This window comes from Sus scrofa, chromosome 3 (genome assembly GCF_054392235.1).
Source record: "Sus scrofa isolate SSC_HxYL_T2T_F1_AM1 chromosome 3, Sscrofa_HxYL_maternal_Yorkshire_Landrace_v2.0, whole genome shotgun sequence".
Classification (NCBI taxonomy): Eukaryota; Metazoa; Chordata; class Mammalia; order Artiodactyla; family Suidae; genus Sus; species Sus scrofa.
In genome coordinates this window covers 17255272-17276899 of record NC_139385.1, presented here as the reverse complement: position 1 = coordinate 17276899, position 21628 = coordinate 17255272, and the positions used below count along the sequence as shown (strand labels likewise).

General features: G+C 58.3%; 3 protein-coding genes across 12 annotated transcripts; 1 reads left to right on the top strand and 2 right to left on the bottom strand.

Moving 5' to 3' along the window:
* The first annotated feature begins 55 nt into the window (after nt 1-55).
* On the top strand, nt 56-9929 carry ZNF646 (zinc finger protein 646). Of its 9 annotated transcripts, none has more exons than XR_014840280.1 (5): nt 56-472; nt 2367-7807; nt 8140-8300; nt 8922-9089; nt 9330-9929. XR_014840280.1 is itself a non-coding variant. In XM_085016881.1 (4 exons), the coding sequence occupies exons 2-3, from the start codon at nt 2449-2451 to the stop codon at nt 9044-9046; spliced, it is 5484 nt and encodes a 1827-aa protein (XP_084873007.1). In that variant the 5' UTR covers nt 56-472; nt 2367-2448; the 3' UTR covers nt 9047-9089; nt 9330-9929. The 9 variants fall into 9 exon arrangements, 6 of the variants coding, with proteins under 6 accessions (XP_084873007.1, XP_084873006.1, XP_020942057.2 ...); XR_014840279.1 differs by lacking the exon at nt 56-472 and adding an exon at nt 644-937; XM_085016881.1 differs by lacking the exon at nt 8140-8300.
* PRSS53 (serine protease 53) lies at nt 9832-15501 on the bottom strand. The gene is made up of 11 exons (XM_003124496.5): nt 15379-15501; nt 14433-14453; nt 14166-14328; nt 13066-13331; nt 12776-12930; nt 12396-12615; nt 11476-11626; nt 11153-11397; nt 10918-11063; nt 10485-10704; nt 9832-10194 (listed from the first exon to the last, which is right to left on the bottom strand). The coding sequence occupies exons 1-11, from the start codon at nt 15434-15436 to the stop codon at nt 10175-10177; spliced, it is 1665 nt and encodes a 554-aa protein (XP_003124544.1). The 5' UTR covers nt 15437-15501; the 3' UTR covers nt 9832-10174.
* A 2034-nt stretch (nt 15502-17535) lies between these two features.
* Nucleotides 17536-20334, bottom strand: VKORC1 (vitamin K epoxide reductase complex subunit 1). Of its 2 annotated transcripts, none has more exons than XM_085016973.1 (3): nt 20079-20334; nt 19158-19267; nt 17536-18256 (listed from the first exon to the last, which is right to left on the bottom strand). In XM_085016973.1, the coding sequence occupies exons 1-3, from the start codon at nt 20249-20251 to the stop codon at nt 18210-18212; spliced, it is 330 nt and encodes a 109-aa protein (XP_084873099.1). In that variant the 5' UTR covers nt 20252-20334; the 3' UTR covers nt 17536-18209. The 2 variants fall into 2 exon arrangements, with proteins under 2 accessions (XP_084873099.1, XP_003124521.1); XM_003124473.6 differs by having other exon boundaries at nt 17536-17999.
* Between the last annotated feature and the right edge of the window lie 1294 nt (nt 20335-21628).

Here is a 21628-nt window from a genome sequence, read left to right as displayed (position 1 = left end):
GGTGGGAGGAGGCGGAGCCAACGAGCGGAAGTGGAAGGGAGCTTTCCTCCCTAGGGAGGAACACAAAGTGTACCGGCGCACCCCCAACCGAAGGTGGAGGAGAAACCCTTTGCAAGGGGTCTCTGTGGGTGCTAATGACAGGGAACACCGGAGTAGGTTTGCGGGTGCACTGGCTATTGCTAGCCTGGGGAAAGGTCACCGTGAACTAGAAGGTGGGAGGACAGAAAGGCCATGCTCAAGACTTGGAGTACCTAAGTCCGCTTATATTCATTCCACAAAATTTCCCTTAATAACAAGGAGTGAATGAAGCTCCCTCCATCTGTCTTGGGAAGTTCTTCAGGGAGCCCCCCGAAAAGTGTCGCCAAAATACTGAGGCCAGGGCTGCAGAACCAACCCTTTTTTTCCCCTCCTCTGCGCTCAGCCAACATGCACCGGAACGATTTTAGCGGCTCTTCCCGGAAGTGTGGCTAAGGTTAGTGCAGAACAACGCAGCTTTTGACCTACGTGGGCGGGGTCAGAGTCGGGTAAGCTGTGTCTCTCCTAGCACCGGAAATGTGGCTGCTTGGAGGCGGGACAGAAGTATTCTCAGGGCGGAAGTTTCGCGGGGAAGCTTTTGCCGCCAGGACACTTCCTGTTTCCTAATAACAATAGGAAGTGTCCGAGGAGGTGAGGGTAGACTGCTGGCTCGTGCCAGCTGCGCCCTCTTTCCTCTACTTCCTTCCTTCTCCCCCTCTCCTTTCCCTCTTTCCCTCCCCTCCCACTTCCCAGGAGCCCTGGTGGAGTGTGCGTGTGTGGGAGCGCGAGAGCCCCCCAACAGCCACCCCTTGGGGCGCGCGGCTGCAGTTAGGGTGAGGGTCCCAGTGCGCAGGCGCGCTCCCGTTCGCCGTCCCCAACGGACGCACCCGCGGCGGGAACGAGAAGGGGTCACCGGTGCGAGGTAGGGGTCCTAGGAGAAAACTGGCCTAGGAGATGAGTGAGGTTAGGACCTCACTGGTGGTTGATGACGAGAAGAGACTCTTGAGCGAAGGGGCTTGGTGAGGTGAGGATTTGGGGAGCAGGTTCAGTAAGGGGTTTAGAGTCAGAGATAGGAGTTATATTAGGGTCCCGTGGGAGTGAAGGGTCAGAGAAGGCCAAAGTGATGTAGGAGGCATGGGGCCTGCTATGGAGAGAGCAAGGGCTTTGGAAAGAAGCTTGCCAGAATAGTGGGTTGGCCAGTGTGTAAACTGAGGTAACAGGCATTGCAGTGTGTTGTGAAGGCTAAGTGACACCACACCTGTTCTTTACTTAGCACAGTGCCTGGCACATGGTAATACTTAGGTAGCAGGGGTTGCTCTTGTCATCAGTATTATGAGAGAAGATAGAAGAAAAAATCAGAAGGGATGCTGGAGTGTAAAGTGAGGAGGCATGGGAAAGAAAAAAGGTAGGGGGTGAAGAATCAGAAATGAGATGGTATTTCCGAGATGGAAGATAGTTTGAAATTCATAAAGGAGACTTCATGACCCTGAAGGGAACAGGGGAGATGGGGGAGCACCTTTCTCAGCCCTTTCTCTCAAGAGGGCCTCTACCCTCACCTCTCAAGTCCTCAGCTGCCAAGTGAAGAAAGAAGCTACTTTCCCAGGGCCTCTCAGCTACTCTGGTTAGCTGACAGGTGCAGGAGAGAGGATTGGACTTATCTTACTGAAGGTCCTAGGGAAGGTACATCTTCCCTTTAAGATGTCATGGAAGACAGGTTGTTTGTTTCAGAATTAGAGAGAGGAGAGGATTAGGGCCAGTAAAGACTTTTTGGATTTGATCTCCAGACAGGATAGTAGGTTTTTGACAGAGGTAAACTGCATTTATTTAGATGGTAGATTCCTTATCTAACTAAATGAGTTAGGCCTAGGGAAGCAGCCATGTCTGGGGAACTTGTATGATGGTGCTTCTGAAATAACAGATCCAGTAGAAAGCAGGTCTCTGGGCATGGTGGCTTCGGGGACTTCTCCATGCCCTCTGATGAACTTGGTGCTTATAGAACCAAGAGGCAAAGTTAATTTAGGCCTGCCTTCTGTTTTGGGGCGGGGGGGTTGGTCTTTTTTTTTTTTTTTTTTTTTTATCTTTTAGGGCTGCACTCGCAGCATATGGAGGTTCCCAGACTAGGGGGCCAATTGAAGCTATAGCCACCGGCTTACACCACAGCCACAGCAGCACGGGATCTGAGCCTCGTCTGCGACCTACACCACAGCTCACGGCAATGCTGGATCCTTAACCCACTGAGCGAGGCCAGGGGTCGAACCTGTGTCCTCATGGATGCTAGTCGGGTTCACTAACTGCTGAGCCACGCAGGGAACTCCTAGGCCTGCCTTCTGACCGCTGCCCCCTCTTCCTAGGCATTAGACCCGCCACCAGAGGAAGATGCTGCCATCACCTGCCTGCTCTTCCTGAACCTCCAGGTTTCAGCCATAAGGCCCCATGGAGGACACGCCCACCTCACTCAGCTGCTCTGACTGTCAGCGCCACTTTCCCAGCCTCCTGGAATTGTCACGGCACCGAGAACTGCTCCATCCGTCTTCCAACCAGGAGAGTGAGGAGGCCAACAGCGTCCCTCGGCCCTACCGCTGTCAGCAGTGTGGGCGGGGCTATCGCCACCCCAGGAGCCTCGTCAACCACCGCCGGACCCACGAGACTGGCCTTTTCCCCTGTACCACCTGTGGAAAGGACTTCACCAATCCCATGGCCCTCAAGAGCCACGTGAGGACTCATGCTCCTGAGGGCTGCCAGAGGCGCAGACCCCCCCACCCCAAGGAAGCCACTCCACCCCTCCAGGGGGAGACAGCATCCACTGACTCCTGGGGCCAGAGGCTTGGCCCTGGGGAGGGCTGGGAAAACCAGAAAAAACATCCTGAAGAGACCTCTGGCTGTGAGTCTGGGCCAGACCCTAGCGCAGCTCTGGGCACTTGGGAAGATCCACCCACCAGACCCAGAGAAGGCTGGGAAAGCCGGCCAGATCCTGAGGAGGGCGCAGAGGGCTGGGGGCCCACCACCCACTCTGCCAGAGACCCACCGCTCCCCACCCCAGCCAGCAGTCTCCTTAGCAATTTGGAACAGTATTTGGCTGAATCGGTAGTGAATTTCACAGGGGGCCAGGAGCCCACCCAGTCCCCTCCTGCCGAGGAGGAGCGGCGGTACAAGTGCAGCCAGTGTGGCAAGACCTACAAGCATGCCGGGAGCCTCGCCAACCACCGCCAGAGCCACACCCTGGGGGTCTATCCTTGTGCCATCTGCTTCAAGGAGTTCTCTAACCTCATGGCTCTGAAGAATCACTCCCGACTCCACGCCCAGTATTGGCCTTACCAGTGTCCCCGTTGCCCCCGCGCTTTCCGGCTCCCCCGAGAGCTGCTGGAACACCAGCAGTCCCATGAGGGTGAAAGTCAGGAGCGGCCGTGGGAAGAGAAAGGGCTGCCCACCGCCAACGGGCACACAGATGAGAGCGGCCGGGCCCGACTCCCTGGTACACAGATGCTGAACAGCTCTGGGGAGCTGGAAGACAGTGGCCTGGAGGAGTACCGGCCTTTCAGCTGTGGGGACTGTGGCCGTACCTACCGCCATGCTGGGAGCCTCATCAACCATCGCAAGAGCCACCAGACAGGTGTCTACCCCTGCTCCATCTGTTCCAAGCAGCTGTTCAACGCAGCCGCCCTCAAAAACCACGTGCGGGCTCATCACAGGCCCCGGCAAGGAGCTGGAGAGGATGGGTCGCCCTCAGTGCGGCCAGCGTCCCTGCCTCTGGCTGAGACCACCCACAAAGAGAAGGAGGTCCCCCCCACCCCCCTGGACCACCGCCCCTATAAGTGCAATGAGTGTGACCGGGCTTACCAGCACCCGGGGAGCCTCGTGAACCACCGCCACAGCCATCGGACAGGGGAGTACCAGTGCTCACTCTGCCCCCGCAAGTACCCCAACCTCATGGCCCTCCGCAACCACGTGCGGGTACACTGCAAGGCTGCTCGCCGCAGTGCCAGACCCGGGGCTGAGGGCGCCCCCAGCCACCTCAAGGTGGAGCCCCCGCCCGACCCAGTGGGAGCAGAGGCAGCCCCAGGCACAGATCAGGGGCCTGTGTGCAAACGTGAAGAGGCAGCCACTGATGTCCCTCCAGCCGCGGCTAGGACCACACCACAGACATGTAGCTTGTGTGGGATGCTCTTTGAAGACCCTAAGAGCCTTGAATGTCATAGCCGGACCCACGGAGAAGGGGAGGACAGCAGGACAGAGAGCAGGGTGTCCCCTCCTCGGGCATTTGCCTGCCGAGACTGTGGAAAGAGCTATCGCCACTCAGGCAGCCTTATCAACCACCGGCAGACCCACCAGACGGGAGACTTCAGTTGTGGGGCCTGCGCCAAGCACTTCCACACCATGGCTGCCATGAAGAACCACTTGCGTCGCCACAGTCGGCGGCAGAGCAAGCCGCACCGGAGGCGGACTGGCAGTGCTGGTGGCAGGGGAGAAGCCAAACTCCCGTCCGGTGGGAACTGGGCCCTGGAGCTGGCGGAAAAGAAGGAGGGCCTGGACTGTCCCCAAGACCCTCCGGGGGGAAGGCCTAGTGGAGCCGAAGGCCACGTGGAAAGTGCTGGGGACTGTTTGCCGGCTGTGGCTGAGCGGGACAGATGTGGGCTCGAGAGGGATGAGGCCTGTTTCCAGGGTGATAATGAGAGCAGAGGCACTGGGGAAGGACTGCAAAGGAAGGAGGCCAGTTTCCTTGACAACGTGGACATCCCAGGCGAAGAGGAAGGCAATGGGCCTCGCTTCTCTGATGGCCTCCCTGGGGGGGAGGAGGGCCAGACACCAGCCCCTGGCCAGCCCAGCTCCCCGGCCCGCTCTGCCAAGGCCTCTGCTGCCTGGCAGGCCGGGGTCTCCCACACATGTCCTGACTGTGGCCGTTCTTTCCCCCACGCCGCCGGCCTGCTGAGCCACAGGCCCTGCCACCCCCCGGGCATCTACCAGTGCTCCCTCTGCCCGAAGGAGTTTGACTCCCTGCCTGCCCTGCGCAGCCACTTCCAGAACCACGGGCCCGGGGAGGCAGCCTCGGCCCAGCCTTTCCTCTGCTGCCTCTGCGGTATGATCTTCCCTGAGCGAGCTGGCTACAGGTTTCACCTGCGCCAGGCCCATGATTCCTCGGAAACGACGGAGGGCTCAGACGAGGAGGGGGACGAGGAAGGAGCAGCAGGGGCCGCCTCCACCCGCAGCCCCCCACTGCCGCTCTCGGAAGCCGAGCTGCTGAACCAGCTGCAGCGGGAGGTGGAGGCGCTGGATGGAGCCGGCTACGGGCACATCTGTGCCTGCTGCGGTCAGACCTACGATGACCTGGGGAGCCTGGAGCGTCACCACCAAAGCCAGAGTTCTGGGAACACCACCGATGAGGTCCCCGGCCTCCTGCCTCCCCCAGGAGAGGCGGCTGATGCCACGGGGATGGTTGCCGACGCCGGTGTCTTTGAGGGCACGGTGACCTCTCTCCCTGGAGAGGGTGGCGACACAAAGTCTGGAGAGGGAGGAGGTGCGGCCCTCGCGGACAGCCTGGGCGCGCAGGGCACGCAGGGCGTGCAGGGCGGGGAAGGTTCTCGGGAGGCCCAGCCCCGCCCCTTCCGCTGCAACCAGTGCGGCAAGACCTACCGCCACGGGGGCAGCCTGGTGAACCACCGCAAGATCCACCAGACGGGGGACTTCACCTGCCCGGTCTGCTCGCGCTGCTACCCCAACCTGGCCGCCTACCGCAATCATCTGCGGAACCACCCGCGCTGCAAAGGCTCGGAGCCCCAGGTGGGGCCAGTCCCGGAGGCCGGAGGCAGCAGCGAGCCCCAGAACCCGGCAGAGGAGGGCCAAGGGCAGGCCGAGGGCGAGAAGTTCCCGAAAGAACCTCAAATAGAGCCCGCGGAGGAGGTGGCGGGGGTGAAGGAAGAGACCTGGGAGGAGACCGCCGGGAAGCGGGAGGAGATGGAGCCCTGGCTGGAGACGGCGGCGGAGAAGGGCTGCCAGCCAGAGGCCCCCTCCGAGCGGCCCTTCAGCTGCGAGGTGTGCGGCCGCTCGTACAAGCATGCAGGCAGCCTCATCAACCACCGGCAGAGCCACCAGACCGGCCACTTCGGCTGCCAGGCCTGCTCCAAAGGCTTCTCCAACCTCATGTCGCTGAAGAACCATCGGCGCATCCACGCGGACCCGCGGCGTTTCCGCTGCGCCGAGTGCGGGAAGGCCTTCCGCCTGCGGAAGCAGCTGGCCAGTCACCAGCGGGTCCACCTGGAGCGCGGTGCCAGCGGCGGCGCCCGGCAGCCTACCCGGGAGGATCGGCCCTTTCCCTGTGGGCAGTGTGGGCGGACCTACCGTCACGCGGGCAGCCTCCTGAACCACCGGCGGAGCCACGAGATGGGCCAGCCTAGCTGTCCCACCCGCCCCAAGACCGACTCCCACTGCCTGGCCCTGAAGGACCACCACAGGCTGCACTCGGAGAGCCGGCGGCGGCGTGCCGGGCGGTCCCGGCGGGCGCCAGTGCGCTGCGCCCTCTGCGGCCGGAGCTTCCCGAGCCTGGGATCTCTGGAGGGGCACCTGCAGGAGCACGAGGAGGAGACCAGAGGCAGTCAGGGAGGTCCAGACAGCACAGAAGGCGCTCAGGGGAGCCCGGCCGATGACCAGGGACTACAGGACACATTGGGTGGTACCGAGTCTGTGCCCCAGCTGGAAGATGGGGACGTGAGGCCAGCGGAGCAGAGTCAGAGCCCCTTCAGGGCAGCAGGTTCAGAGGCCACAGAGCCAGTGTCCTGGAGCGTGGGGAAAGCGGATGGGTGGCAAGGAGACGGGGGGCCAGTGAATCATGATGGAGATTGGGCCCCTGAGGGTCACACACTGACCAAGCCAGAGGACGAGTCAGGGGACATTGTCCTCGGGAGTCCTTGCCACCTTGGCAACTGCCAGCCCAATGGACCTAGTCTGATTCCCGTGGAGAGCTGGGACAACGGAGACAGTGGCCCTCAGAGCCAGCCAGAGAGCCCCTCCTTTTCCTGCAGCCGCTGTGGCAAGACCTCCCACCAGGCAGAAGGTCCCTTGAACCACCACGACACCCACAAGACAGACCGTCACTATTGCTTGCTCTGCTCCAAGGAGTTCTTGAATCCTGCGGCCACTAAGAGCCACAGCCGCAACCACATAGCTGCCCAGGCCTTCGCCTGCCCTGACTGTGGCCAGACCTTTCAGTCCCACCATGAACTAGCCAGCCATCTGCAGACCCACGCGCAGGGCCTCAGTCAGGTGTCACCCCCGAGAGAGGAGGCCAGAGGCCCCAAAGCTGGGGCTGTGGAGGCTGAGGTGGATCTGCTGGGTCAAGAGAAAACCCAGAAGGCCCCATCGCAAGCCCCCAGGGCCGCAGGAGAGGATGCCGGGAGAGCTAGTGGACGCCACGATGGAAAGTCCACAGCGGCCGTGGACGAGGAGCGGCCCTTCCGCTGTGCCCAGTGTGGGCGTTCCTACCGCCATGCCGGTAGCCTGCTGAACCACCAGAAGGCCCACACCACTGGACTCTACCCCTGCTCCCTCTGCCCCAAACTTCTACCCAACCTGCTGTCCCTTAAGAACCATGGCAGGACCCACACGGACCCCAAGCGCCACCGCTGCAGCATCTGTGGCAAGGCTTTCCGGACAGCTGCCCGGCTGGAGGGCCACGGGCGGGTTCATGCGCCCCGGGAGGGGCCCTTCACCTGCCCCCATTGTCCCCGTCATTTCCGCCGCCGCATCAGCTTCCTGCAGCACCAGCAGCAGCACCAGGAGGAGTGGACAGTGGCCAGCTCTGGTACGGGGGCATGAATGGGCTTGGGCAGAGGATCGAAGGGTCCCAGAGGAGGCGGGCACCTAGTGGAGGGTAAAAACTGGCTCCGAGGTAGGGAGGTGGGTGGGTGGGTGGCAGGCAAGGAATGATAGGATCCCATGGATTCTAGGAGATGGCTTTGAGGCTGGGATATGGAGAAAGCCAGTTTTTTTGTTCTTTGTTTTTTGCTTTTTAGGGCCGCACTTGAGGCACATGGAGATTCCCAGGCTAGGGGTCAAATTGGAGCTACAGCTGCCGGCCTACACCACAGCCACAGCAAAGCCAGATCTGAGCCACGTCTGCAACCTACACCACAGGTCATGGCAACGCCGGATCCTTAACCCACGGAGCGAGGCCAGGGATGGAACCCGCAACCTCCATGGTTCCTAGTCGGATTCTTTTCTGCTGCGCCACAACGGGAACTCCAAGAAAACTAGTTTGAGGATGCTGCCTTTTGAGCCCTCGGTCAAGTGAAAAGGTAGCCTGGTGGGTTGGGGCAGTGGAGGGCAGGGAGTGGCCAGGGACAGAGGCAGTGCCAGGACTTCTGCTGTGCTGGAGCCAAAGGGGAATGGTCTTCCTGTTTGGGGCGTGGGAGCAGCTGGGTACGGCATCCTGATCCAGCCAGTTAGGTAATGATTTCCAGAGGAAAAGATGGTGTCGGTTCTGCTCTTTTTCCTAGAGTGAGCAAGGAGCCAGGGAGTGAGCAAGGGGGCAGGGGGGGCACCCCCAGACTGGAATGCTCTGTGGCTTCCCTGTTGAGCTGGTCAGGGAGACGGGGTCACTGGTTGGCACCCAGCTTCGGGTCTTTTCCCCGTGATTTGTCTCTGCTCCCCCTTCTCTTCCTGGAAACTAGATCCTTGGCCCTTTCCCACCCCTCTTGCCCCACATCTCTTCTCCTTCCCTTTATTCAACCCTCTCCTCTCTCTGCTGAGCCTTCCCTTTTTGGGGATCCAACCAAACCACCCTTTCCACCTGCACACCCCCTCCCCGCCAGCACACCTTTAACTGGAGGACTGAGTCACAGATAATTGTTTCTTTGAAGCCAGGCCCAGCTGTGGCAACAACAGTCATTAATCCCTATCTCCTGTTCTCTATCAAGGGGAAGCTCCACAGAGAGTCACCTCCACCCAGTCTGGCTGGAGGACGAGGCTGCGGAGGAGTGGGACGGCCCGCTCACCCCCGCAAGTCCCTGGCTCGCTCTCCGCCTCCTCTGGGGAACCCTAGCCCTTCTTCTCCCAGAACCCCTTCCATTTAGTGGCCACCAAAGGTGGGTGTCCCTGAGATGGTCAGGGAAGGAGGGGAGGGTGCTGAGACTCCCCTGGGAACACTGACGAGCCAGCTTTCAGGATAAAACGTTTTCTTTTGACCCCAAGGGACTGCATGTGGAGCTAGTTTAGCCAGGTCTGGAAAGGTAATGGAAGCTCTCAGACAGGCCTCGGGGGCTAGGGAGGGGGGTCCAAGCTGTGCAGGGTTTGCCCCCTCAGTCACCACCTCTCTCTCTCCCCAGGAACCCCAAAGGTGCCAGCGGCGGGCAGAGGGGACTTGTCATTGCCCCCTCCACCCACACCCACGACCCCACTCCTGGACCCTTCACCCCAGTGGCCTGCAGACCTCAGCTTCTCCCTCTGAAGTTCAAGTCTCCAAAGATCAGAATAGGGGCAGGGGGCAGGGAAAGGCTTGATCTCCTCATTTTGCTCAGGAGTAGTTTGGGCATCCCCAGCTCGTGTCTCCTCTCCCGCCCGCAGAGGATCCAGGTCTGGCTTCTTTCCCAAGGAGGGGGTGAGGCATTCCTCCTGGCCTGTCCTTGAAGGACCTGCTTTCCCCCAGCCTTTGTCACCAAGCTCTTCCCTGTGACCAGCCCTGCAAGAAACCTAGTACCAGGCTCTGCCATGATGCTGGGCCACCCTCATCAGCCAGGTTCCAACACCAGGGAGAGGCAGACTCAGAGAAAGCCGCGGGTGGGAATATTGCCTGTGGAAGGGGAGCCTTTTACTACAATTTGTAACTTATTTTCTAAAGTCTATTTTGTAACAATTTATTTAAGTTAAAAAAAAAAAAAAAAACACAGGAAAATTGCTCCCTGCAAAAAAATGAAATTTTCAAAGTACGCGGCCTGGTGTGATCATATCGGAAGGGATGAAGACGAGGGAAAGCTGAGGACGCATGCGTCGGGGCCACAGAGCTGGGTGTGGGGGAGCAGCCACAGGCCACGCCTCCCGGTCTTGCGGGGCGCGGGGGCGGGGGCAGGCTCCTTCCCAGAGCCCACTGCGCTGTCGCCAGTCGGAGTTGAGGAAGGGATGGGAGGGGAGCAGGGGCAGTGGCGTGGGAACCGCGGCCTCCCAGGGCCACCTGTCAACAGCCGGCTGGTTGGCCTGTCGGGGAGAGGGAGGAGGGTGGGCTTGGCGGCGGCCTCCCAGCTTCCCTCCGTCCGTCCCTCCCTCCGAGGAGGAGGAAGGAGGTGCTCCTTAGCCCCGCATGGCAGATGAGAAAAGGGAGGTCGGAGCAGTCGCGAGGCCGGCTCCAAGTTGAACAATGACCAAGAGCCGGAATCGGAAGCCACCTGGGTCTGTTGCTGCTCCACCCCGCCCACAGATCCTGCCCCAGATCGCGAGAGAAGGGGTCCAGAGAGGCAGGTGGGGTAGGAGGCTCCGGGGCCACATACTCATGTTAGCAGGGCAGCTTCCGGGCTCGGCCTCAGGCTCCGGCTCCTCTGCGAAGTAGACCTGCCAGTCCAGACTGCTGACCCAGTTCTCATAGGTGGGGAGCGCCGCAAAGACGGCGGCGGGACTCGTGGGGCCTTGACAGGCGTCTCCGAAGCTGTGCAGCCCAGCCAGGAACCACCTGTCCCTCACCTCGTGTACCAGCGGTGCCCCCGACAGGCCCTGTCAGGGGACACGGGGTCACTGCCTTTTCTCGCTGGGCAGCAGCACAGGGCAGAGGGGGCTGGGGCTCTGGCTCTTTGGGAGCCAGTTGACAGAAAGGCAGAATTTCAGGTGAGAGGCAGGTCTGAGGCCAGGCCTGGCGGAAGGTCTGTTTGAATGGCAAGGTGAGGGGGCCAGGGGTGTGTGCAGTGAGTTTTGGTGGCAGGGGCTCACCTCACAGCCGGGTGGCTTGCCCACAACACTGGTACACACCATCCCAGGCAGAATAGGGACGCTGTCACCCCCGAAGGTGGCGTGCAGGCGGCTGCAGGCCCTGGGCCCCAGGAGGGTCACAGGCACTGTCTGAGGGGAGCCAGTGTCTGCAGGGCGAGAGAGAAGTGCCAGCAGCTGCCGCCACAGCCCCGAGGCTGGATGTGCTGCTGCTGGTGGCCCTGTCCTTCCTACATACCTGCTCCCTTGCGGGCCAGCCCCAGGACCCAGCCGTGTTCCCCATCAGGCAGGCGGTGGTCAGCGTAGGGCAGGCAGAGGGGCCGCAGGCTGGGGCCCAGTGTCACGGGCTGGGCCAGCAGCAGGAGGGCCACGTCGTAGCCCCCCTCCGGGTGGGTATAGGCCCCATGCAGGATGACTTGCCTCAGGCCCCGCTCCTCCGATCTGGCCCCCAGGCCTACAGTCCATTCCTCTGGGGCCTGGCGCCTGTGCAGGGACAGCGTTGACAGCACTGGGTGGCAGGGCTGCCGCAAGGGCGGGGGCGCAGAGGGGGCCAGGGCTTACCCGATGAAGCAGTGTGCAGCAGTCAGCACCACCTCCTCTGAGACCAGGGCTCCGCCACAGGCCAGCTTCCCTTGGTGCTTCAGCCTGGCGTCCCAGGGCCATGGGGAGGGAGCTCCTGCCTGAGGGCTTCCTCTCTTCAAGGATCCACAGGCTGAAACAGAAGGGTGACATCATCATCATCTGCCTTCTTGCTAAGCACTCTGCATGCCAGGCCCTGTGATGAGCCCTTCCCATGTGCTATCAGATACCCTCACGACATCCTCTTAACTTGAGCGTGTTATTCTTGTTACAAAGGTAACCAAAGTTCTAGAGAGGTTAATTGACTTTCTAGCTCAGTAACCACAGGCACGAAGCCAACTCGGGATTGAAACCCAGGGCCTAAGCTTTAACCCTGATGGTCCAGCATCATGGGAGTGGCCCGCTCATCATTCCCCCACCCTGCCTGTCTGCACCCCTCTGGGCTTGGACTGGCCCCAGAACTCTTAGCTCACTTGACGCTTCTTTTAGCATCAAGAGCGCTTCCGTCTCAGGAATTATTTTGCATGCAGTTTGCATGTTAGTCACTCAGTGCCAGAATTAATGCCCCACTGAGTTGGAGCCCTGTCCTCTCTGATCTCACGGAGTCTCCATGGGGAAACCTGCTGCTTACCCCAAACCTTCTGCCAGGTCTCAGAAATTCCTTTTCTTACCAAACTCCAAATGCATAAAGTTCTGAAGCATCTATGCCTCTCAGCTGTAAAGGGAGCTCTTCCCATCCTAGGGGCCGAAGGGGCCTTCGAAGCCCCCTTGTTAGCCCGTGGCAGTGTGTGCATGCCTTGTATCAGTCTGTCCTGAGCTGAGGTTGGCTCCCCTGTGGCTTCTACCTGCAGCCCTGGGAGGAGGTCCCCACACGTCCCACGCCTGACACCCGCTGCTCATACCTACACAGCTGTCCTCATCGCTCATCTCCGGGGCCTCGGGGTTCTGGGCCAGGAAGGCTGCCCCCTGAGCGCGAGCCTGCAGCCAGGAGCTGTGAGCAGCCATGTCGGTCAGCAGTACGGGAGTGTCTTCCTGGGCGCAGCTTGATGCGAAACTGATGATCCCAGCTTGAACCCAGTGTCCGTCAGCTTCACGGCACAGCACTGGGCCCCCAGAATCTCCCTGGAGCCAGGCAGTGTTGTCAAGGACAGACGCCTGTGCCCCAGGCCCCGGCGGATACCCTCTACCTGTGGCCCTTCCACCCATCCCTGTGGATCAAGGGCCCAGCCCAAGGCTAGAACCCACCCCCTTCTGTTCCCTTCCCTGGTCCTCTCCCTCAGACCTGACAGGGCCCCTGCACCCCAGGCTGGGGACCCCCACACAGCATCCCGGGCCGGGCCGGGCTGGCCAGCAGCCGCTGGTGCAGGCGGTCGTAGAGACAGTTACACGTGGGGCGGCTGATTAGGCGCAGGCGCAGATTCCTTAGGGTCCTGGGAGCTGGCAAAAGAGGGGGCATTGGGGCAGGAGTCTGGGCTCCAGGAGCAAGGGAGACTGGGAACGGGGACAGTTAGCCACTGAGGCCGTGTGACCCTGGGCAAGCGGAGTGCCTCTCTGGTAAGGACCAGTGCTTACCATCCTTGGGGTCCTGATCCCAGCCAGTGGCCCAGCAGGAGGTCCCAAAGGGGAAGCGATGGCCAGGTTGGGGCAAGCAGAGGGGTGTGTGGGCCACCGGGTGGGCGAGCTGGAGCAGGGCCAGGTCTGCGCCCTGGCTGTAGTGGTTGTAGGCCCTGGGCAGCTGCAGAGCTGTCACCCCCACCTCCTCAGCCCCTGTGCTGAGTCCTTCATGCTGCAGGGAACCCAGGACAACTGACCAGGAGTTCAAGTCCGTCATTGCCTCCCTGGAAGGCGAGGAATAAGACCCAGGCATTGAGTTTAGAGGGGGACAACGACACCATGGGAGACCACACAGAGTAGGTGGAAGATGGACAAAGCCCCTGTGGCTTTAAGCAAGGTCCATCCTTGTCCCAACCTCAGTTTTCTCACTTGTAAGGCTTCTACCATGTAAGGGTAAGATTAACTTGAGGAGTTCCTGTCGTGGCTCAGCGGTTGACGAATCTGACTGGGATCCATGAGGATTCAGGTTCGATCCCTGGCCTCGCTCAGAAAGTTAAGGATCCAGTGTTGCCGTGAGCTGTGGTGTGGGTCACAGATGTGGCTCGGATCTGGTGTTGCTGTGGCTGTGGTGTAGGCCAGCGGCTACAGCTCCGATTAGACCCCTAGCCTGGGAACCTCCAAATGCCACAGGTGTGGCCCTAAAAAGACAAAAATAAAAATAAAATAATTTGATAGTATATTCCTGGCATATAGAACTTTTTTTCTTTTTTTTCTTTTTAGGGCCTCACCCACAGCATATGGAGGTTGAATCAGAGTTGCAGCTGCTGGCCTATGCCACAGCCACAGCTACGCAGGATCTGAGCCTCATCTTCGACCTACGCCGTAGGTTATGGCAATGCCAGATGGATGCCTAACCCACTGAGCGAGGCCAGGAATCAAACCCGCGTCCTCATGGGTACTAGTGAGGTTCTTAACCTGCTGAGCCACAACGTGAACTCCTGGCATTTTTAAACAAATGGTACTTTGTTATTCTAGGGGGAGGGCTCAGTCTCCTGGGCCTTGGGGCCAGATCACCCACCCACAAAGCCAGAAACCCTGTTTGAGCGCAGCTGACTCACCGTTCAAAGCAGTGGGCTGCAGTGAGGACCCAGGTGTCTGCCACCAGGGATCCGCTGCAGAGGTGGAGCCCCTGCCTCCTCACACTGGCCTGCCACGGCCACTCGCCAGGCACCGTGTTGCCCTCCTGAGGCTCGGGGGGCCCGGGGCCACGCTGCCCACACACTGTGGAGAGGCGTAGGTCAGGCGGACAGCAGGCCCCTGTCCTGCCCTCGCCCCCAGCCCGACCCAATCCCAAGCAAGGCCTGGCCCCACGGCCCCGAGCTTACCCCGCTGAGCTGCTTGAAGACCTGAGAAGAGAGAGACACAGGTGAGCCTTCGGGGGAGGGAGCCTCCACCTGCCTGGGCCAGCCTTGGTGGAGGGGACAGGTTTGGGGGGACTGGCCCGGGCTCTTGCTCTGACTCTGTGGCTACTTCACCAGGCCCTCCCAGAATGAAAGTATTTATATGAGGTCAAGGAAGAGCTTTTATTGGAACCTATTCAGAGGGTACACTCAGTAATTAACCCTCCTCCCTCTGCCGTGCTCAGCACCCTGGGCCTGGGCAGCAGGGCCTGGGCTTCAGGCTGGGACCCAGCCAAGCCTCCTCCAGGCTTCAGAACCCCTGACTCCTACCCCCACCGCTGAGTCAGGGAGGCAGCCAGGGCCTGAGGAGGGCATTAGCTGAACCGTGCCCTCGGCTGCGGAGGCCCAAGAGGAAGGATTACAGGTCTGCGTCATGTCCAAGTCCAGGAGGGCGCCACGGGATGCAGACTCACCCCGCCCCTGTTCTGACAACTCAGACGCCCCCACCTTTCCAGAAACCGCCAGACACTCTGCTACCAAAGGGTCCCCTGCCCTGCCTCTTCCCCGTCTCAGGCGCGCACAAACACACCAACTGAACCTTTAAGCCAGGAGAGATGCGACATATGTAAAGGCAGGAGACGCAGGCCCGAGGGCCCAGAAGGGGCCTAAGGTCATTCTGGAAGGAGAGAGGGAATCAGGGGGCACAGGGGACACACACAGGTGTAATGACAGTTCCTGCAGACACAGATTGTAATGCAGCCCAAGGAAGTCACACCCATTTGGGCACAGGCGTCCACCTACCCTCCCCCCGCCACACTCACAGCCAGACACAGTTACAGCACCACAGGCAGACTGTCGCCTCAAACTGCAGGGGCAGAGGACAGCCCCCGAACTCTCACATACCACTCCCGACCCAAACACGGTGACTCACCCTCTATGAGGACCACTGCTCCCAGGATGAGCAGCCCCGGTCCCCAGCTCTGCTTCATGCTGCCCAAGGCCACTCTGCTGCCTCTGGTGCTCTGGTTCTCAGAGAGGCCACCTGGGTCTCCCTAGCTCCACCTCTACTCCACCCCCACTCCACCCCCAACTTGTTAGGAGTCAGGTGTCATGGCTTTTCCTGGGCTGGAAGGGAGCCAGCCCTTCCTTGATCTGAGGCTGTGGCTGCGTGACCCTCGGCTATTCATCACCTCTCCCTGGGCTTCCCCTTGGCCACACGGTCTGGGTTCAAATCCCAGTTCCCCTGAACACTTAAGGGACCTTGGACAGTTAGCCCATCTGTGCCTTATCTGAAAAACTCAGAAGTGTTGAATGTAAAAATGCTTAGACTGGGAGTTCCCATTGTGGCTCAGTGGGTTAAGAACCTCACTAGTATCCATGAGGATGCGGGTTCCATCCCTGGCCGCACTAAGTGGGTTAAGGATCTGGTGTTGCCATGAGCTGTGGTGCAGGTCACAGATGAGATGCAGCTCGGACCCCCCGTTGCTGTGACTGCGGCGCAGGTTGGCTGCTGCAGCTCTGATTCAACCCCTAGCCCGGGAACTTCCATATGCCCCAGGTGCAGCTGTAAAAATAAAAATAAAATAAGGAGTTCCCACCGAGGCGCAGTGAAAACAAATCCAATTAGGAATCATGAGGTTGTGGGTTTGATTCCTGGCCTTGCTCAGTGGGTTAAGGATTCAGCATTGCTGTGAGCTGTGGTATACGTGGCAGATGCAGTTTAGATCTTGTGTTGCTGTGGCTTTGGTGTAGGCCAGCAGCTGCGACTCCAATTTGACCCCTAGCCTGGAAACTCCATATGCTGTGGGTGCGGCCCTAAAAAGGAAAAAAAAAGAAAAAAGAACCTAGATACCAGAGCCATATGGCCCTGGTGGATTTGGGTCTTGAGGGCTTCCTAATCCCCTCTCACAAACTAGCTGTGTGATCTTAGGCAAATTACTTAGCTTCTCTGACCTCAGTCTCCTCAAGAAAGGGATACAGCCGGCCCTTTGTATCCATAGGTTCTGCATCTGTGGATTCAACCAGCTGCAAAATCATAAAAAAAAAGGGGGGGGATTTCCTGTTGTGGCTCGGTGGGTTAAGGACCTGATGTCTCTGTGAGGATGCAGTTTCTTTCCCTGGTCGCCTCAGTGGGTTAAGGATCCGGTGTGGCTGTAAACTGCAGTGTAGGTCATAGATCTGGTGTTGCCGCAGATCGGATCTGGTGTGGTGTAGGCTGGCAGCCGCAGCTCTGATTCAACCCCTAGCCTGGGAACTTCCCTATGCTGCAGATGAATCCGTAAAAAGAAAAAGAAAATCCAGAAAGTTCCAAAAAAACAGAACTTGAGTTTGCTACTTGCCGGCAACTAGTTACCTAGCATTTACATTGTACTCAGAATTATTTAGATTGCATTTGATATTATAAGTGATCTAGAGATGACTTAAAAGTATATCAAAGTGTACAGCAGGATGTGTGTAGGTTACATGCAAATACTACACCATTTATCTAAGGGACCTGGGCATCCTTGGGTTTTGGTTGCGGGGGTTGGGAGTGGGTGGGTCCTGGGACCAGTTTCCTGCAGATACTGAGGGATGACTGTAATGATACCTACCTCGTACAATCGCTATAAGGTTTAAATGCGTTGACACATGCCATGTTCCTAAACAGTGCTTCGCAGGTGGACAAGTGCTTAGGACACATTAGGAAAAACGAAATGAAAATGACCCATCCCTGGCCCTTCAGGGCTGCCAAGATGGCTTGTGGAGGTAGATAAGGCAGCTGGAAGGGTTAAGGTTAGATTATCGGAAGGACTTCCCAGCAAGCCTACACACCCAGAAAGGCAACTCGCCCTTGCAAGTGCATGCTTGGCTGTCCCAGAAGATGGGGCCTGGCTTCCGTGGGCAGCAGGGACAAGCTGCCAACCTGTTTCCTGGGGGTGGGGGCTGATGGCGCCCCAGGTCTTGCTGACTCCACATACTGGAGAAGGGACTAACCACCCTTCCACTCTTCCTCTGACTCATACCTTCCAGTCCCAGAGGAAGAAAGACGGGGGGGGGGGAAGCCCCAGTACTAAGGTCCCTGGCAGAAGGATGGCTCAGACCTGGCCAGTTTATTTAAGAAATTTTATTGCTCTGAACCTTCCCTCCTTGAGCAATAGCAGGAGCTTTGGGAACCAGCCCTTGGGGACAGAGCCAGAGACACTAAGGTGGAGGAGACAGTGCGGCATGGTTGGTCCATCGTCCTGTGAGGGAGGATGGAGGAGGCAAGTTGCAGACACTTCTAAGGATCCGGATGTAGTCCCCTTGGGCAAGGGTCATATGCCAAAGGAGAGCAGATAAAGTCGGCCTGGCTTGGGGTGAGGGCTCAGTGCTCCTTGACCTTGCTCTGGGGTCCCTGCATCTCCCGGAAACTGAGCACCATCAGGCCCAGGTTGATGGCGTAGGTGGTGAGGCAAACGATGCAGAAATCATAAAGCACGAAGAAGAGGATCCAGGCCAGGTAGACAGAACCAGCTAGAGACACCAGGGAACTCAGCACCAGCAGGACAGATGCCCAGCGGCCCCGTAGGCAACCTGCAAGGCAGAAGAGGGTCAGGCCTGGGCTTTGGGGACTGCTCACCTCTAGAACATGCTGTGACTCCATGGTGCCACCCAGAAGACTCTCTAAAATGACAGGCTCTGGGAGTTGCCACTGTGGTGCAAGGGGTTAAGGATCCAGCTTGTCTCTGTGGCATTGCCGGTTCAATCCCCAGCCCAGCACAGTGGGTTAAGGATCCAGCATGCTCACATTCGATCCTTGGCCCGGAGACTTCCAGACGCCATAGGTGCAGCTGAAAAGGGGAAAAGAAGAAAAAAAGAAAGAGAAAGAAAGGCTCTGAGGCCCCACCAAGGCCTTGATTCGTTATCTGTTCAATGATCCCTGGGACCCAAATAGTGAATTTTCCTGCCAAGATCTACATGAAATGATAGACAAGAAATCCTTGGATTCCCCCCAGAAAGGAACTTCTGAGTCTTTCCCACAAAATCGGGCTCCTAGGAAGTCTTTAAGGGCCCTTCTGGTTCTGAGAATAAAGACTCCTGTTTCCACCTCCAGGGTGCTCAGTGGTGAGCAGTTGGCGGTCAGCTGTCTAGGTCACCAAAATTGCCAAGGGAGGAGTTCCCATGCTGGCGCAGTGGTAATGAACCTGACTAGTATCCATGAGGATGCAGGTTTGATCCTTGGCCTCACTCAGTGGGTGAGGGATCCAAGGTTGCTGTGAGCTGTGGTGCAGGTTGCAGATGCCTCTCTGATCCTGCGTTGCTGTGGTTGTGGTGTAGCTCCGATTCGACCCCTAGCCTGGGAACTTTCACGTGCCACAAGTGCAGCCCTAAAAAAGACAAAAAAAGGAGTTCCTGTAGTGGTGGAGTGGTTAACGAATCCAACTAGGAACCATGAGGTTGCGGGTTCGGTCCCTGCCCTTGCTCAGTGGGTTAATGATCCGGCGTTGCCCTGAGCTGTGGTGTAGGTTGCAGACGCTGCTCGGATCCCCCACTGCTGTGGCTCTGACGTAGGCTGGTGGCTACAGCTCCGACTCGACCCCTAGCCTGGGAACCTCCATATGCCGCAGGAGCGGCCCAAGAAATAGCAAAAAGCCAAAAAAAAAAAAAAAAAAAAAAGATTGCCAAGGGATGGGGCTGGGCTGGCCAAGAGGGGAAGGGGCCTGTCACGTCATGAGAGGGTGCAACACTCACCTAACAACAGCTGTAGTGTGTAGAAGATGCAGCCAAATATGCTGTTGGATTGATTGAGGACGCTGTCCTTGCCCAGCACCTGCTCCACCAGTCCGAAGCCCTGGCCCCACCTGGCGGAGGGGAGGCCCCAGGTTAGGAGTGTCAACTGTGGCCCCTGACATGGGAAGAGCATTTCCAGCGAACCACCAGGGCTGTCCTTCCCCTTCTCCCTCTTCCCCCAACCCCCACCTGAGTCCAAGGGTCAATGACCTCCTGGTATGGCCTTTCTTTGGCCACGTCAGGATCCCATGTCACTGCCCCTATCCTCCCCCATCTTCGGGTCAGACCACGCCTGACCATGGCTCCCCCATAGACTGCTCTTTTCATCTTAGACTTTCAATAATTCATAAGATGGCAAGGTGGATATAACTCTTCATCTTGCCTTATGATTACCAGAGACTGGGAAACGAGGGCAGAATCTCCCTGTCCTGGACCCCTAAACTTCCAACATCCTGGCCACGCACTCCCCTCCTCTCTCTTAGGTCATCCCACTAACCCTGGACTCTAGAGCACAGTCGGACCTGGCCACCTTGGCCCCAGGTACGGCCGTCCTCAAGACCATCATCAGTGCCTACACGTGCTCACACCTCCCCGTCGTGCCCAGTCACTGTTATTCCTCGTCATCAGGATCCACGTGCACTCCCTCGAATAACTTCAGTACAAAGCACTATCTGCCCCTTCGGCCTCACACTTCTAACTCGAACACACCCATTTCACCAGGCAACGCCCCCTTGAGCAGCTCGCCCCTGTGCGTCCGCTCCCCGGGCACCCAGATCCCACATTTGAGGATCATCTGGCAACCTGGCCGCCATGCACACCCGGTTCCCATGCACCACTTCTACGAACAGGCAGGTCCCCCAAGCCTTCCACGCGCGCGCGCACCTGGAGGAGAAGACGCGGGAACAACTGATGGCGGTGCCCACGTCGCAGAGAGCGCGGTAATTCCGGTCCCGGGCGCGCGCCGCCTTCACGTGCAGAGCGTAGAGAGACAGCACTAAGCCCGCGAGGCAAAGCGCGAACCGCACCCAGCCAGGATTCCGCCAGGTAGTGCCCATGTCTTCTGGTCCCGCCCGAGTGGTCCCGCCCGAGGCACCAGCCGAAATGGAGCCAGCCACGGAGCAGGGGCGGGGCAGGATCTGGCCACTCCCCCTCTCGCCCCTCTGACTGGGCGATTGGCCTGCTGGTCTCGTACTCCCTGACCTAATTGGTTGTTCCTAGGACTTGGCAGGCGTGCTGCGGCACTAAGAAAACAGTTGAGGAATGCTGGGACTGGAAAACCAGATCAAGGGACGTGGGTATTTACGGATTTGAAGGCCTACCAGGCATGATGGGAGTTGTAGTCTGGGCGGCCGCAATGCCTCACGGGTAATGGAGTCTCCGGAGTTTTAAAAATTATATTGGTTTTTAAATTACAGTATATAGCGCTTATTCTATGCCAAGTCCTGTTCTAACTTTGAAACATCCAAGACCGAGAGACCAGCGGATCAGGGAATCCAGCAAACATAGCGATGCAATCAAGAACCAAGCGTTTTCCCTGAAATTATCTCAAACTTTTTTGGACTCCAACTTTCGATCAGCCTAGCTTGCTTAGCCATTCCCTCCTGCTGCACCAGCGCCTCCTAATGGCCGATTTCTCTCTCCGTTTCTCCCCTACATTCCCAGCTCTGTCACGTCCACCCTACCCTGGACAGTATCTTAACCTCTGTTCTATTGTGGCGCCACCTGGCGAAACCTGAGCCCAGATCAACTCAACAGTCCCTCCTTTCCAAGCCCTCGGTGGGCTAGCTGAGCTCTCCCCTACACAGATGTAGCATCTACTGACTGAAGACCCATCTCACCTATATCTCTTCTTCTTTCCCATTTGCATTAAAACTTTTCACGATTCTTTTTTTTTTTTTTTTTTTTTGACCATGCCTGCCACAGCATGTGGAAGTTCCTGGGCCAGGTATGAAATAGGCGCCACAGCAGCAACCCAAGCTGCTTCAGTGACAACGGCCAGATCTTTAACCCACTGCGCACAAAAGACCTCTCACTTTCCCGCATTTTAGAAGCTGCAACCGTCGTGGCTCAGTGGTTAATGAATCCGACTAGGAACCATGAGGTTGCAGGTTCAATCCCTGGCCTTGCTCAGTGGGTTAAGGATCCGGCGTTGCCATGAGCTGTGGTGTAGGTCGCAGATGTGGCTCCGATCCCGTGTTGCTGTGGCTGTGGTGTAGGTGGGCAGCTACAGCTCTGATTAGATCCCTAGCCTGGGAACTTCCATATGCCACATGAGTGGCCCTAGAAAAGGCAAAATGACAAAAAAAAAAAAAAAAAAAAAAAAAAAGAAGAAGCTGCAACAAATATCCCTTCACAATCAAATGTTTGGGAAGATTTTACACTGCCAATCTCTTCTTCCTTGCTGCCCAGCACACCATAAACTAGCTCCTGCC